Consider the following 13,304-nt stretch of genomic DNA (forward strand, 5'->3'; position numbering starts at 1 on the left):
GACCAAGATATAGCAAGACCTATATACCAAGAAATGTAGCTTTTGTATCTGATAAGGTCAGCCAAGTACTCTCAGGATTTATCCTGTAGCCCTGAACCGCCTAACAATTTCTTTTAGTGAGAGTCCGACTAACTTTGCTAAGTAAAAGTAGTACATGTTTGCATGTTTAAATCTCTATATGTGAGGAATATATTTACATCACTATACACACATGACCAGCTGGCTGAGTGCAGAGTTCCCTGCTGATGCTGTTTCTCTGTGGGACGTCATCTCCCATCCTGTGGCAACGTGCCCTCCTTTGCAGGCAAGACCCTGTGGCCCCTTGAGGTTTGGGCAAATGCCTTCATTTGACTGTGAAGTGGGGCACTGTAGCACCAGGGACTTGGGGCTGTTGTGAGTTTAAGCTCCCGATGAGGCACATGAAGAATGTACTAAAAGTGAGGTACCCTGTCCTAAGCGGATGCTGCTTCTGCCTGCCTACTGAATGGGTTTTATTAAAAACAAGTTTTGCTTTTTGTTATTTTTGTTTTAGTGATATTAGAGGGTACCTTTTTATTTCTGAGGTCAAGGACCCTCACCAATACATGTGTCCCCGGGTTGATCAGTTTCTACTCATTATTTCCTGGGATGTGGCCAGCTGTTTGGATCTGCAGATTCATGTCTTCCTCTCTTTAGTGAAACCTTTCAGTGTTAAGCCCTCGAGTATTTTTCATTCCATTTGTTCTCACTGCTGTGAAAATCAGCTTCTGAATGCTGTGATGTTGTAGTCAGTCTTGGTATCTGTCATCTCCCAACTGCTCTGCCCTTCATTTTCCTCACTGTGACTTTCAGCCTGTCTTCCATGTCATTAATTTGTCTTTCCAGGGGCTGGCCAGATAGCTCAGTGGACTAAAGCGCCTGCTTAGACAGATGCAGGGACTGGGGTTCGATCCCCAGAGTGCTGTGCTGGCCCTGCCCCCAGGGAGTGCTAAAACAGCAATTGAGACTGAGCATGGTGGTGTGTACCTATTATAATCCCAGCACTTGGGAGGCTGAAAACAGGAGGATCACTATGAGTCTGATCTACGTAGTGAGACCCTGTAGACTCTGTACTAAATACATTAAAAGAAAAAAACTGGCTTTCCAGCCCATGTGTCTCACACATCAGGGGAGGTGCTCCCCCATCCCCTGCCAATCTTTCCTTAGTAGTTTTACCTTCTATTCAGCTCTTTCCTCCTTCCTTTGAGCTCTTGTTACTTAGATTTTGTTTGCTCTACATATTTTTGGACAGTATAAAGAAGTTACCTGAAGTTTTCTGGAAGAAAGCTTCCTAAGTTAATGGTTCACAGACTGGTCCTTGATTTTTTTTTCTTTTTTGAATTTTTATAACATCCCCCCCCCCCGCTTATTCTTTGAAAGGGGACAGTTCTAAATTAAATACACTGTGTGCATGATGACAGCTCAGGTAGGGAAGGCGTGACGGGAGGGCATGATGACAGCCCTCCCATCCTCCCAGTGCAGTGCAGCAGCATCTGAATATTTTCTCCACAGCGCTGCTGAAGGCTGTCCTTTGAAGTGGCTCTTGGAGGGGGTGACAGACAAAGTCTGAGGCAGCAGAATGCCATAGATCAACAATGCTGTTTACCGCGTTCCCTGTGAGGATGCCCAACACCTTCCCCACACAGCAGGCCCATCTTCATGGTGGCAAGTCTTCTGGGATTTCTGGTCCAGCCCTGCTTCAAGGTGAGCGGACTGCCACTGTGAAGACCTGGTGTGCTGCACGTGAAGTTGCCTAACTCGTGGGCTGTTCTACTCTCTGTACTGGCGCATGATGGATAGCATGGGGTTTCCAGTCAGAGGATACTCTGTCCAGGTGCGGAAAATATCATGTCATGTTACAGTATGGCATGTCCACAAGACTGATAAAGTGTGGGTGTAGACACACGGATGGGAGTACTAAGGATCAACCCTTAATTATGTTATGTCGTTTGCCTATCTCTGTGTCTCTCTTCTCTTTTGTAGATAAGCTTTCACTATTTAGTTGAGACTGGCCTCAAACTCCCAGCAATCCTCCTGTCTCAGCCTCCTGAGTGCTGGGATTACAGGCATGAGCCACCATGCCTGACCCTTAATCTCTTAATTAAGAGACCATTCTTAATAAATATAATGATGGATGGGATGAATAAAGAGTCATGTGAGCTGGACACGCAGTACACACCTACAATCACAGCGCACTAGGAAGCTGAGGCAAGGGGATCACAAGTATGAGCAAGAATGGGCAGCATGATTTAGCAAGACCCTGCTTGAAAATAAAAAATAAGATGTCTGGAGAAGTAGCTCAGTGGGTTTAATCCCCAGTACTGCAAAAACAATGACATGAATGATTCTAATATTTTATATACTGTAAAGTTTTTAGGAAAAATATTTAAACACATAACAGGAGAAACTGAATTTGAACAAATACATAAGCACATCCAGAAATCCACCCTCCTTGCACTCTCAACCACAGCTTCCATAGGAATCTATTGAGGGTGGATCCCCAGGGCCTCTGGAGATGGCTTTCTCTTAAGCCTTTAAAGGTTATCAGCTCCAGGCTTTTAAAGGAAGGCTCAGTTTTGGAAAGCCCTAAGCCATTTCATTTCATTCTATTCTAGAATTTTTAAGCACAGGAATGCATGGTCAGGTTTTTATGTTAGATTGTGGCATATATTAAATGTTCCATCTTTGGGCCCTAGATCCTGGCACAGAACTGCTAAGATCCTTGGAGTTTCCTGAGTGACAGGAATGAATTTTGTAGTTCATAAGATGACTGGTAGCTGGTGACCTCTACAGCTCCAGGATGGCAGCAGATCATTAGGTAGACTGAGCTTTGATTAGAATTGGGACTCTGAGCCCTTCCCTGTGCAACTCCAGGTTGGAAGAAGGGCTGGAGATTCAAAACAGTCACTATTTAATCATGAGACCTCTAGAAAAACCTAAGCCATGAGTCAGGAGGCAGCGCTGTCAGGCAAGGCATGGAAATTGTGTTCCACGATCTCACCATACACGTCCTATGCATCCCACCATCTGGCTGTTCCTGAGTAGTAATCTTGGTAATAAACTGATATATATGAGTAAAACAATTTTCTATGAGTAAACAATATGGTAAAACAATTTTCAGTGTTCTATGAGCCTTTCTCATGAATGAAACACCAGGGTGAGGAGACTCTTGGAAATGCCTGCATCTTAAGGCAAATGTGCCAGAAGTGCAGGCAGTCTGGGTACCTGGGACTTCCAACTAATGTCTGCACTGGAGAGACATTGTGAACCTCAGCCCTTAAGGTGTGGGCTTGCTAACGCCACACACACAATGTCAGAATTGGGCTGAAGTGTTGAGCTTCTGGTTGGTGTTGGAGAACTGGAGACAGAATGATGGCAAGCAAAGGAAGAATGCGGATTTGAGGGAGCAACACAGAAGCAGAGTGGACCACCATGGTTTCTGCAAGTGGCCAAGATATCAAAGATGCAGATGAGGGAACCATCTTGGAAATATTCCAGGGGCAAAACTGGTAGGATCTGGAACTATACAGGATATGTGGGATGGAAGAGAGATGACACAAATTTCTTGGGTATGAGTCTGGGTAGAAATGGAGCTACCCCAAAAGGCACACACAGCAGGCATCAACAACCAAGAGAAGGTAAAATATAATAATAAGAAGTGAGAGGGTTTGGGTTGAGCTATAGAAATACCATTTGACCAGCTATACTTCTCCTGGGTATATTCCTGAAAGAATAAGAAAAGATCATGTGACAGTGATGCAAGCACTCACATAATAGTGGTGCAATGCACAACAGCCAACCTGTGGAAAGAGACCGCATGCCCTCAAACAGATGAACGGATAAAGAACATGTGCTAGACAAACACAGAAGAGCATTACCCAGATGCAAAGAAGAACGCAATCACGTCATCTGCAGGAAGATGGATGGAATTCAAGACCATCAAGCTTAGCAAGATAGCCCAGACTCAGAAAGTTAAATAGGTTTTCTCTACATGAGCAACCTAAAATATAACTAAATAAATGATTGAGATGAAAGAAAGATGATAGAGAACTGGAAGGCAGACTCTTGGCAATGGGGAAAGGGGTCAGGGGAGGCACAGGAAAAAGAGAGGTGGGTAAAGATGCATTAATTATTTGGGCTGGGGAGATAGCTCAGTAGAATAAGCGCCTGCCTAGCAAGTGCAAGGTCCTGAGTTCAGTCCCTGGTACTGCCAGGTCATACTCCCTTGACCCACGCCCTCCAACCAGGCCCCAGCTTCCAAATTTCCATGAATGACATTCAATTCTGACCTCCCCAATGGGTGAAGCCAGGGATGAAGCACGAGCCTTCATGATATAGTCACCTTCTGAAGGCTGCTACCTTTGTACATGTGAGAATTTGGGGGGCATTTTAGATCCCCCCACATCAGGCATCAACGACCCAGAGAAGGTAAACAATAATGAGAAGTGAGAGGGTTTGGGTTGAGCTATTGTTACTCTCTAGTAGCTTTATCTGGAGCAAGTCACTGCCTACAACCTCCACTTCTTCCTCTATAAAATGGAGCACCTGCTTCACAAAACTATTGAGAGAGCTGAATGAATTTAATAAAAATTGTCCAAAATAGCGTATAATAAGCACTCAATAAATGCTATCTATTCATAGTCTCATTATGCTTATCTATGAAATTAGTATGAAATAGAGAATGGTGTTTTGGAAAAGAATTTGGAGATAAAGATAGGCTTATTGCTGATAAGAATAGATCATTTTTCAGAGAACTTTGATAAAGATTTGAGCACAGTGTGTGTATCCCTTGAACAAGCAATTTTCAGTCCTTAGAAATGTATTCTATGGAAACAATCAGACATACACATTTTACTCACCAGGAGGCTTACCAAGCACCTTCAACACTCAAAAGTGAAAATAAGTGAAATATCTAAGGAAAGGAGGGCAGTTAAGTGGATTATTATGCATCGGATCATAGAGAAAACAGAACCACTAGATCTGGTCCCCCTCAAAAACCTGTTACCCCATGGATTCAGCCCAGCGCCCTGTGCCTGTTCCTGTGTACAAGGGCGAGGCTCAGCCTGGCCCAGCTGGTAGCTCTTCCCTGGGTGCTAACACAGCCACAGCGTGGTCATACTGGCCTCTCCTTGCTCAGTGCCAGCCCACAAGCAGTCGCCACTTATAATCTGACTGCTGGGGGGCTGTCCCATGCTGACGGGAGAGCTCAGAAAGGGCCACTAAGCTCTTGCCCCTCGGCAGAGTTCTGTCAGCACTGCTGCAGAGCAAAATATCTCTGCAGCCTGTATGGATAAGTCCCTTAACCATAGGGCCCCTCTCTGCTTTAAATTGTTTTCTGGGTGACAACTTCCTCTTGCCTAGAGACCAATCGTTGACACCTGATCTGTAGTTCGTGTTAGTCAGCTCCCTTTTACCTTAACAAATACTTGAGATGATCGACTTAGAAAGAGAGGTTTATTTTTAGCAATAAACTCCCAGTTCTGGAAGTGCCAGTGTATGCCGAGCAGACAAAGTGCCTTTAGGCCACTGGTGTGGGGGGTGAAGCAATGGAAGAGCAAAGCCATTCTTTTCATGGCCAGGACAGAAAGAGAAGAGACCAGAGTCCTACAGTCCCCTCTGAAAGCTTGGCCCCCAGTTACCTAAAACCTTCCACCAAGCCTTTAACACATGAGCATTTGGGAGCACTCCAGATCTAAACCACTGCAGAGCTGGTTTGTGTAAGAGGTAGAGCTCAAGTCACACGGGTCCACTACACTGATATGTACCCCATGCACTCCTGCCCAGCCCTAGGGACTCACATGTACCTTCTGTGGACACCTTCTGCTCCCTTGGGTAGCTGGCAACCCAAAGCCCCAGGGAAAGAGTAACTATGCACATGAAGCAGGGAGCTGGTGCCATTCAGCCATATTCTGGCAGGTTAATGGGCAGGGAGGGGCGGCTGGTATTGGCAGTGGGAGGCTTTGAGGCTGCCCAATGCCACTGTCACGGACTCTCCTTTGTAATCCAGAGGCCTGAGCAAGACCCTCTTCCCCAAAAGACTGCAGGTACAGTGGCCTTGACTTCGCGGGTATTGTTTCTGAGAGGGCTCCTTCCAACTCTATACTCCCATGAGCCCAGGAGCATTTCAGAGTCATACGCCCTGCCTGGCCTCCTACTGACCTCTAAATGGCATCTGGAGAAACAGTGGCAGCTCTGCTAGTATGAAGGGACCTGCACTCAGCAGTGAACATGCTGGTGGCTGGCACCCATTTGTCACCTTCCAAGGAAAGTGTGACACACAAAGCTATGGTTGAATGCCTTGTTCTAGCAGTGTCTCATCAAAATACGCAATTTTTTCTAGCCTTAAAGTCACAGCACCAGTGATTTCATTGTTCAACTCTCCTTCTTGCTTCTTGGCAGGGCACTGTGGTTAAACAAAGCTGAGACTAAGAGGATCTATTTTTTGGCATCTCCTTCGGGATACCATACACACTGCTCTGCATCACTCCTAATCCTTGGCACAACCACAACATGAGGCATTTGTAAGTGTTTCCCTGCTGAGGGTGGCTAGGTGCTCATGGGATGGACTGCACCTGGCCCTGCTGCTTCTGGAAGAGAGCCAGGGTTGGCACATGCTCACCTTCACCCTGTCCATGCAGGCCTCCATCTTCAGCTGCTCCACAGCCTTCCGGGCCTGAGAGATGCTAGTGGTACTGTTATTGGACATGCCCTCTTTCATTCTGCAGCCCCTGTGAACAGCCACAGGCAAAGGGTTGGAAGTGCAGCTTTGGAGTACAAGAATAGGACAGACCCCAGCCTACCCCACCTACATCCCACCATCTACCGCTTCTCTGTCCAAGCCAGATTGGCTCTTCTAGAAGGGAAGGAAATTCTCCATAGCCTCACATACTGCTGCCATGTGACTATGACAAGACACATAATACTACCTGTCCCCAAAAAAGCAGAAGCCCTGGATCACAGTTTCATCTAATGGAAAACTGCTTGGAGGAGGCCTAATGATAAAAGAAAGAATATCAAGGATGGGCCACTGTAAAGAGCAACACGAAGTGTGGCTCTGAAATGCACGTGGGGGTGTGGCTATAGCAGAGTTCCAGACAGACCTTGTGGGGAGGCTTCACAGCCACGCTTCCCCACTGTAGCCCATGGCCTTTCAGGCTCCCCTTAAATAACACCCCACCCTCTGCTGCCTACCCAGATGCTGGACTTGTGTGTGACCTCATGTATGTCTCTGTCCACACCTGTGTATGCTATACATACACAGATGGAAAACAACTTGGGGTGAAGCGGAACTGCAACAAAGCTAAGCGCACCTGCCAGCTCCTGTGGACACCAACTCCCTGCCTGGCTTTCTTGAAGATGAGGCACAAGGGAAAAAGGCACAAGGTAGGGCCCTCCCCTGGTGCTGTGTGGTTAAACATTTCTTCCTTCCAGGGCACACAGAAGACACGTGCACTGACAGGTGGCCCAGAGGCTGCAACAGAGGCTTCCAACTCAGCAAGTGTGGAATCAGGATGGGGCCAGGGCAAGGTGGCTCCATCCTCAGTGCGGTGGCTCAGACCTGACTTGGGACAGAGCCTCTACAACTTCTAGAAAGTATATGCCACTGTGCCTTCCTACACACTCAGGTGTCCCAGAGGCCCTATATCAGCAATGGAAGTTGGCAGGGGACCAGATGGAGATCTCCTCTCGGGGAGGGCTGCAGAGCTAGATCTTGAGGCCTGCTCTCAGAGGGGACAGTGCCTGAAAAGGAAGATCAGTCCCCTTACCTACTGAGGGGTTCCGCAGTGACAGGCCTAGATAAGGGACACAGGCTGGCGGAAGCAGCAGTCAGTCGTCAGCTGGGAGGCTGGTTCGGGGCTCACCTGTAAGCACAAACAAAGATGTGCTGTCACTGTCCCCAGTGGCTCCCATACCACCCTCCCTCTGCAGCCTCACAGTTCTCAGGGTGAGGGGAGAGGGGGAGCTAAAGACCGAAAGTGGACCTCTGAGGTGACATGGAGAAGACTGGGGACACATTGAGGTCTCAGCTGCAGTGGACCTCCCCCTGCTGACCCCCACAACCTCAGTCCCTCAATCTTGCACCTCTCACTGTAGCTAATGCCTGCCAAATGGAAAGTTGATATGGTGCTTTCTTTCTATAAAAATGTCCAATGAGAATAGCAAAAATCACAACCACAACAATAACAACCAATGTAACTTTTCTCCTAGATAACAATGCTTAGCAGGTTGATGCATGTTGATTGCTGTGTGCATCAGGAATAACTAGATTTCAAGGAGAGTCCATGTCTAGGTCAGATGACTGTAAAGGTCATCCACAGAGGGACAAAGAGTCTTGTCTGGTGTAGACAGACTCCTCCAGGTTGGCTGGCTCCAAGAGATGCATTCTCCAAGAGTTCCAACTCTCCTCAATAGCGGAATCCTAGTACTCTGTTGTATACAAGCTCTCAAATCTACGGAGCAAACTAAAATAGCCCCGCCAACAATTTTGTGAACATCACACATCTACTGCTACAAATGTGACTGCTCCTTTCGGTCAAGAGCACAATAGTCTCCCTCTTACCTGTGGTTCTGCATTCTGCAGTTTGGTTGCCCAGGGCCAGCTATGGTCTGAAAATATTAATGAAAAAATTCCAAACAAAATTCATACTTTTGGGAGAGGGGGTTGAGATAGGGTCTATGTAGTTCAAACTGGCTTTGAACTTACTACATAGCCCAGGCTGGCCTCAAATTCACAGCAGTCCTCATGCGTCAGCCTCGTGCCAACACATCCAGCACAATTCATACATTTTATTTATTTGTTTTGGCAGAACTGGGGTTTGAACTCAGGCCCTTGCACTTGCCAGGCAAGCACTTATTCTACTGAGCTCTCCCCAGCCCCAATTCATACATTTTAAACTAGTGCTGCCCCGAGATCATGATTACACTTTATCATAAATAAGTGTACATGGGGAAACACTCTATAGAGTGTTTGGTGCTGTCTGTGGTCTCAGGTATCCATGGGGCGTCTTTCTCACCTGGCTGCTCTGGCAGATGTTTCCAGTACTGTATTAAACAAGCTGGTGACAGAGGACATCTTTGTCTTATTCCTGATTTTAGAGGAAAAGCTTTGAGCTTTTCCAATTTAATATGCTGGTAGTAAGTTTGTCATGAATGGATTTTATCAGATTGAGATAAGGCCCTTCTATCCCCTTTTTCTCAGGGTTTTCACCATGCATGAATGTTGGATTTCAGTCAAGGGCTTTTTTGGGTCTCTGAGATGATCATGGGAGTTACTTGTCCCCATATCTGCTTATGTGACACATTGCATTCAATGATCTGCATATGTTGAACCATATAAACGATTTTAGACACCTTCCTCATAGCTCTGCTGTTTCTCAAAATAAGGGAAGAGATTGATCCTGATGAGATCAGGCCCTGACAGGCTCTCTTGATCTTGCTTCTGGAGAAAATAGCTTTCTTAATGGCACTACATTTTGCAATGATGTCTTTGAAAGCTGCTTTCCTTCCTAAAGAGAAACAATATGGCAATCTCTAAGTAAGATGGTCATTTTAAAAAATGTATTTAGGGCAGGGTCTAGAGGATCTACAGGGTTTCACTATGTAGAGCGGACTCATAGTGATCCTCCGGTTTTTCGGCCTCCCAAGCGCTGGGATTACAGGCGCGTGCCACCATGCCCAGTCTCAGCGCTCGGTGCTGGCATGGCACCCTGGGGACTGAACCCCGGCTGCTGCACTCTGCCGAAGCAGGTGCTTTAGTCTGCTGAGTTATCTGGCCAGCCCTAGATGATCATTTTGAAGTCACGGGAAATCTGTTACTGGGCTGTTAGCTGCCTGGGAGCCCCTTGAGGTGAGAAGCTATTTTATTGGCTTCTGTATCCCTGGTGCCAGACATAGCAGGCGGGCTCCTGACTGTCCCTTTAAGTAATGCTTGCGATGGGATAGACCGAAGTCAGGCTTCGATGGTGACTTCCATTCAACATAGCTTCTGTTATTTTAATCCTTAGTAATATTTTTTCATTAAATGTCTGGTAAAATTTTCCAGCAAAGCTTCCTAGGACTATTCTTTGTGAAAAGGTTTGAAACTTATAAATTCACTTTTGTTAGTAGATATAGTACTATTTAGTTTCTCTTTCTTCTTGTATAAGCTTTGATTATGTCTCCTGTGGAGTTTTTCCTTTAGCTCATGAACTTATGAGCATATAGTTTTGTCATATTCTACTTTTTATGTATGTAGGATCTGTATGATATCGCCTCTTTCATTTCTGACATTTATAATACGAGTCTTCTCTTTCTTTTCTTGGTTGGCTCAGCTAGAGTTCTAACTTTATGGATCTTTGTGGTGCATGCCTGTAATCCTAGCACTTGGGAGGCAGAGGCGGGAGGACTGCCATGAGTTTCTAACTTTAATTTTGCTCTTTTTTCCCTCTTTTCTTTTCTCTTTTAAGACAGGCTCTTGAGATGTAGTTCAGGTTGTTCTTGAATTCACTATGTAGCCCAGGCTGGCCTTGACTCATGTTTCAGCTCCAGAGTGAACTCCTGGCTCATAAAAAGGCTGATGGAGAAATGGAATGGTTATTTCTGTTATATATGTGAACCTGCATTAATGGAATGGGCACCTGAAACTGGTGAGCACAAACTCGCAAGGACTACACAATTTCTAAATGCCTGAGGAGGAGAGCTGGAGGGTCACTGAGTGTTCATCTGATCAGCGGGAGCTGGACCAAGTTTGAAGGCCTTGGGCACAGCTGCCCTTTGGAAGATGCCTGGGCCTTCAGCTTATCTCCAATTCTACTTCACATGATGTTTTCTCCACAGAAAAGCTATTTTTATAAAGTGGGAAGTGGCTGTTAGAGAAAAATGATAGTTTTGCGTTTCCACATGATTTTAATTGAAGAAAAGACAAATGCTGTCATAGTCCAGCTCCCAGAATTATTCAAGAAGAATGAATTTTCTATCAACATTGTGAGGGAAAACTCATTAATTTTCACCTTCCCAGACAAACACAGTTTTTAAAAAAGTAAGATGACTTTGGTCTAAGTGTGAGCGTTTTACTTCACATCGTGCATTTGGATTTATTGCTCATCCCATTGGCTTCCTGTAAGACTTGGCAGGAGACTGGAGACAGATCACAGAAGGTTCCTTGTCACCTCTGGCTCTACCCCTGGTCCCCTTGCTACTGTGTTCTTTGCCCTGGCCAACAGTGCTGTTGGAAACAGCCCACACATGCCAGAAGAGGAGGGGCAGCAGGTCGCAGCTCTCAGAGCAGCTGCAGCACACTAGGGACTTTCTTGAGCCTAGGGACAGCTGACCTCACAGAGATTGCAGTCCACTGAGGACCCTTGTGAGAGGAGCAGGAAGATGCAGGCCACTACCAGGCTGCAAAGGGAGAGTCCCAGGAGCATGTGACACCCCACAGGGCAAAGGTATGCTGGGCCTTGGAAGAGGGGACAAAGAATGATGCTTATTTATTTATTTTTCTTATTGTTCATATTGTATTTTATTTTTCAGAACCTTAATGGTTTCCACTTAGAATTTCTAAAGCGTTATTTTAAATCATCTCTCAATACAATACTAAATCGTAAAACAATACACTAACAGAATCACATAAAACACTGTTCTGATATATCTTGGGATCTGCTTCTTGGCTCTTTACACTGGTGATGTTATTTTGCTGGTTGAACAAATACCTGTTCTGATGCTTCTTGGAGACAGACTCTGTGACCTCCACGAAGCCACCCAAGGGGTCTCCTTTCCCTCGCTGTGTGTGCCACGGGACAGTACTTTTCTCCCCCACCTTCCCCATCTTTCACTACTTTCCCAACTCTTTTCAAACAACAGACTATTTTTTAGAGCAGTTTCAGCCTCATGGTAAAATTGAACAGAAAGTGCAGAGCGCTCCCATTTGGCCCTTGGCCCCATACAACTTACACAGCTCCCCCATCCTGCACCACAGCTGCATTGGTGACAGTGACCCAGCATCATTACCCAAAGTCCAGAGCTTACTTTTGGGTTACTAAATTGGCTTGGTTTTTTTTTTTTTTTTTTTTTTTTTTTTTTTTTTTTTTTTTTTTTTTTTTTGGCTTTGTCCTGGCTGTTCTGGAGACAGAGCCCAAGGCCTTGCACATGGTAGGCAAGGGCCCAGCCGCTGAGTCTCACCCTCAGGCCTTACTCTCGGTGTTGTACATTCTGTAGAGCCCCATAGACTTGTAATTATCCATCTCTGTAGTGTTATACAGAATAGTATCACTGCCCTGCAAATTCGCTGTGTTCTGCCTATCCCTCCCTCCCTGTTAGCTTGTGGCAATTACTGGTCTTTTCATTGAACTCATAGTTTTGGCTTTTCTAGAATGTCATATAGCTGAAATTATAGAAAATGTAGCCTTTTTAGACCAGCTTCTTTCACTTGATAATATGTATTTAAATATGCCTCATGTTTTCTCATGGCTTCATAGTTTTTTTTTTTTTTTTTTTTTTTTTTTTTTTTTTTAGGGAAGGGTGTACAGGGTGTTCAGGGTCCTACTAATAGATCGGACTCGTAGTGATCCGCCTGTTTACAGCCTCCCAAGAGCCGGGATTACAGGTGTGCTACCATGCCCAGTCTCAACTGCCGTCTCAGCATGCCCCAGGGTCAGGGCTGGCATGGCAGGCCCAGGGATGGAACCCCCGGCCCCTGAGCCTGCTTGCAGGTGCTTTAATGTGCTGAGCTATTTGGCTGGCCTTCATTTCTTATATTTATTATTTTTACATTTTTAAAAATTTTGAGACAGTCTTGCAAAAGCCTGGGCTTAAACTTGGGATCCTCCAGCCTCAGCCTCTCAGAGTGCTAGGACCATAGGTAAGTACCACCACAATGGGCTCACAGCTCATTTCTGTTTAGTGCCAAATAAACTCTTATTGTCTGATGTACAAGTATGTTTATCTGTTCTACTTAAGGACATTGTAGTTACAGCCACATTTCGGCAATGATTGATAAAACTGCTATATACATTTATGTGCAGGTTTTTTGTGTGGACATGAATTTTTAAATCCAGGTAGGTAAATGCTGAGGAGCATAATTTGTGGATCTCATCAAAAAGGAGTATGTAGGTTTTGTTTTGTTTTGTTTCTTTTGCAGTACCTGGGATTGAACTCAGGACCTTGCACTTGCCAGGCAAGTGCTTATTCTACTGAGCTATCTCCCTGGCCCTGGAATATGCAGGTTTGTAAGAAACAAAGCAGCCACTTATAGAGAGTCTACTCTGGCCTTGTCATGACCCAAAAGAGTCCACATTTGTAATCCCGGGAAC

The 13,304-nt window shown here is 45.6% G+C and overlaps 1 protein-coding gene across 1 annotated transcript in view; it reads right to left on the bottom strand.

Moving 5' to 3' along the window:
• The window catches only part of Gng4 (G protein subunit gamma 4), a 49,747-nt gene that overhangs the window by 21,306 nt on the left and 15,137 nt on the right, over positions 1 to 13,304 (bottom strand). The window contains exons 2-3 of the mRNA XM_004640837.2: positions 7,785 to 7,880; positions 6,638 to 6,746 (exon numbers count right to left, since the gene is read on the bottom strand). Of these exons, the coding sequence (XP_004640894.1) occupies positions 6,638 to 6,736 (99 nt within the window). The 5' untranslated portion in view covers positions 6,737 to 6,746; positions 7,785 to 7,880. The remainder of the gene's footprint in view (positions 1 to 6,637; positions 6,747 to 7,784; positions 7,881 to 13,304) is intronic.

Source organism: Octodon degus, unplaced genomic scaffold (genome assembly GCF_000260255.1).
Source record: "Octodon degus isolate 3935 unplaced genomic scaffold, OctDeg1.0 scaffold00127, whole genome shotgun sequence".
Classification (NCBI taxonomy): Eukaryota; Metazoa; Chordata; class Mammalia; order Rodentia; family Octodontidae; genus Octodon; species Octodon degus.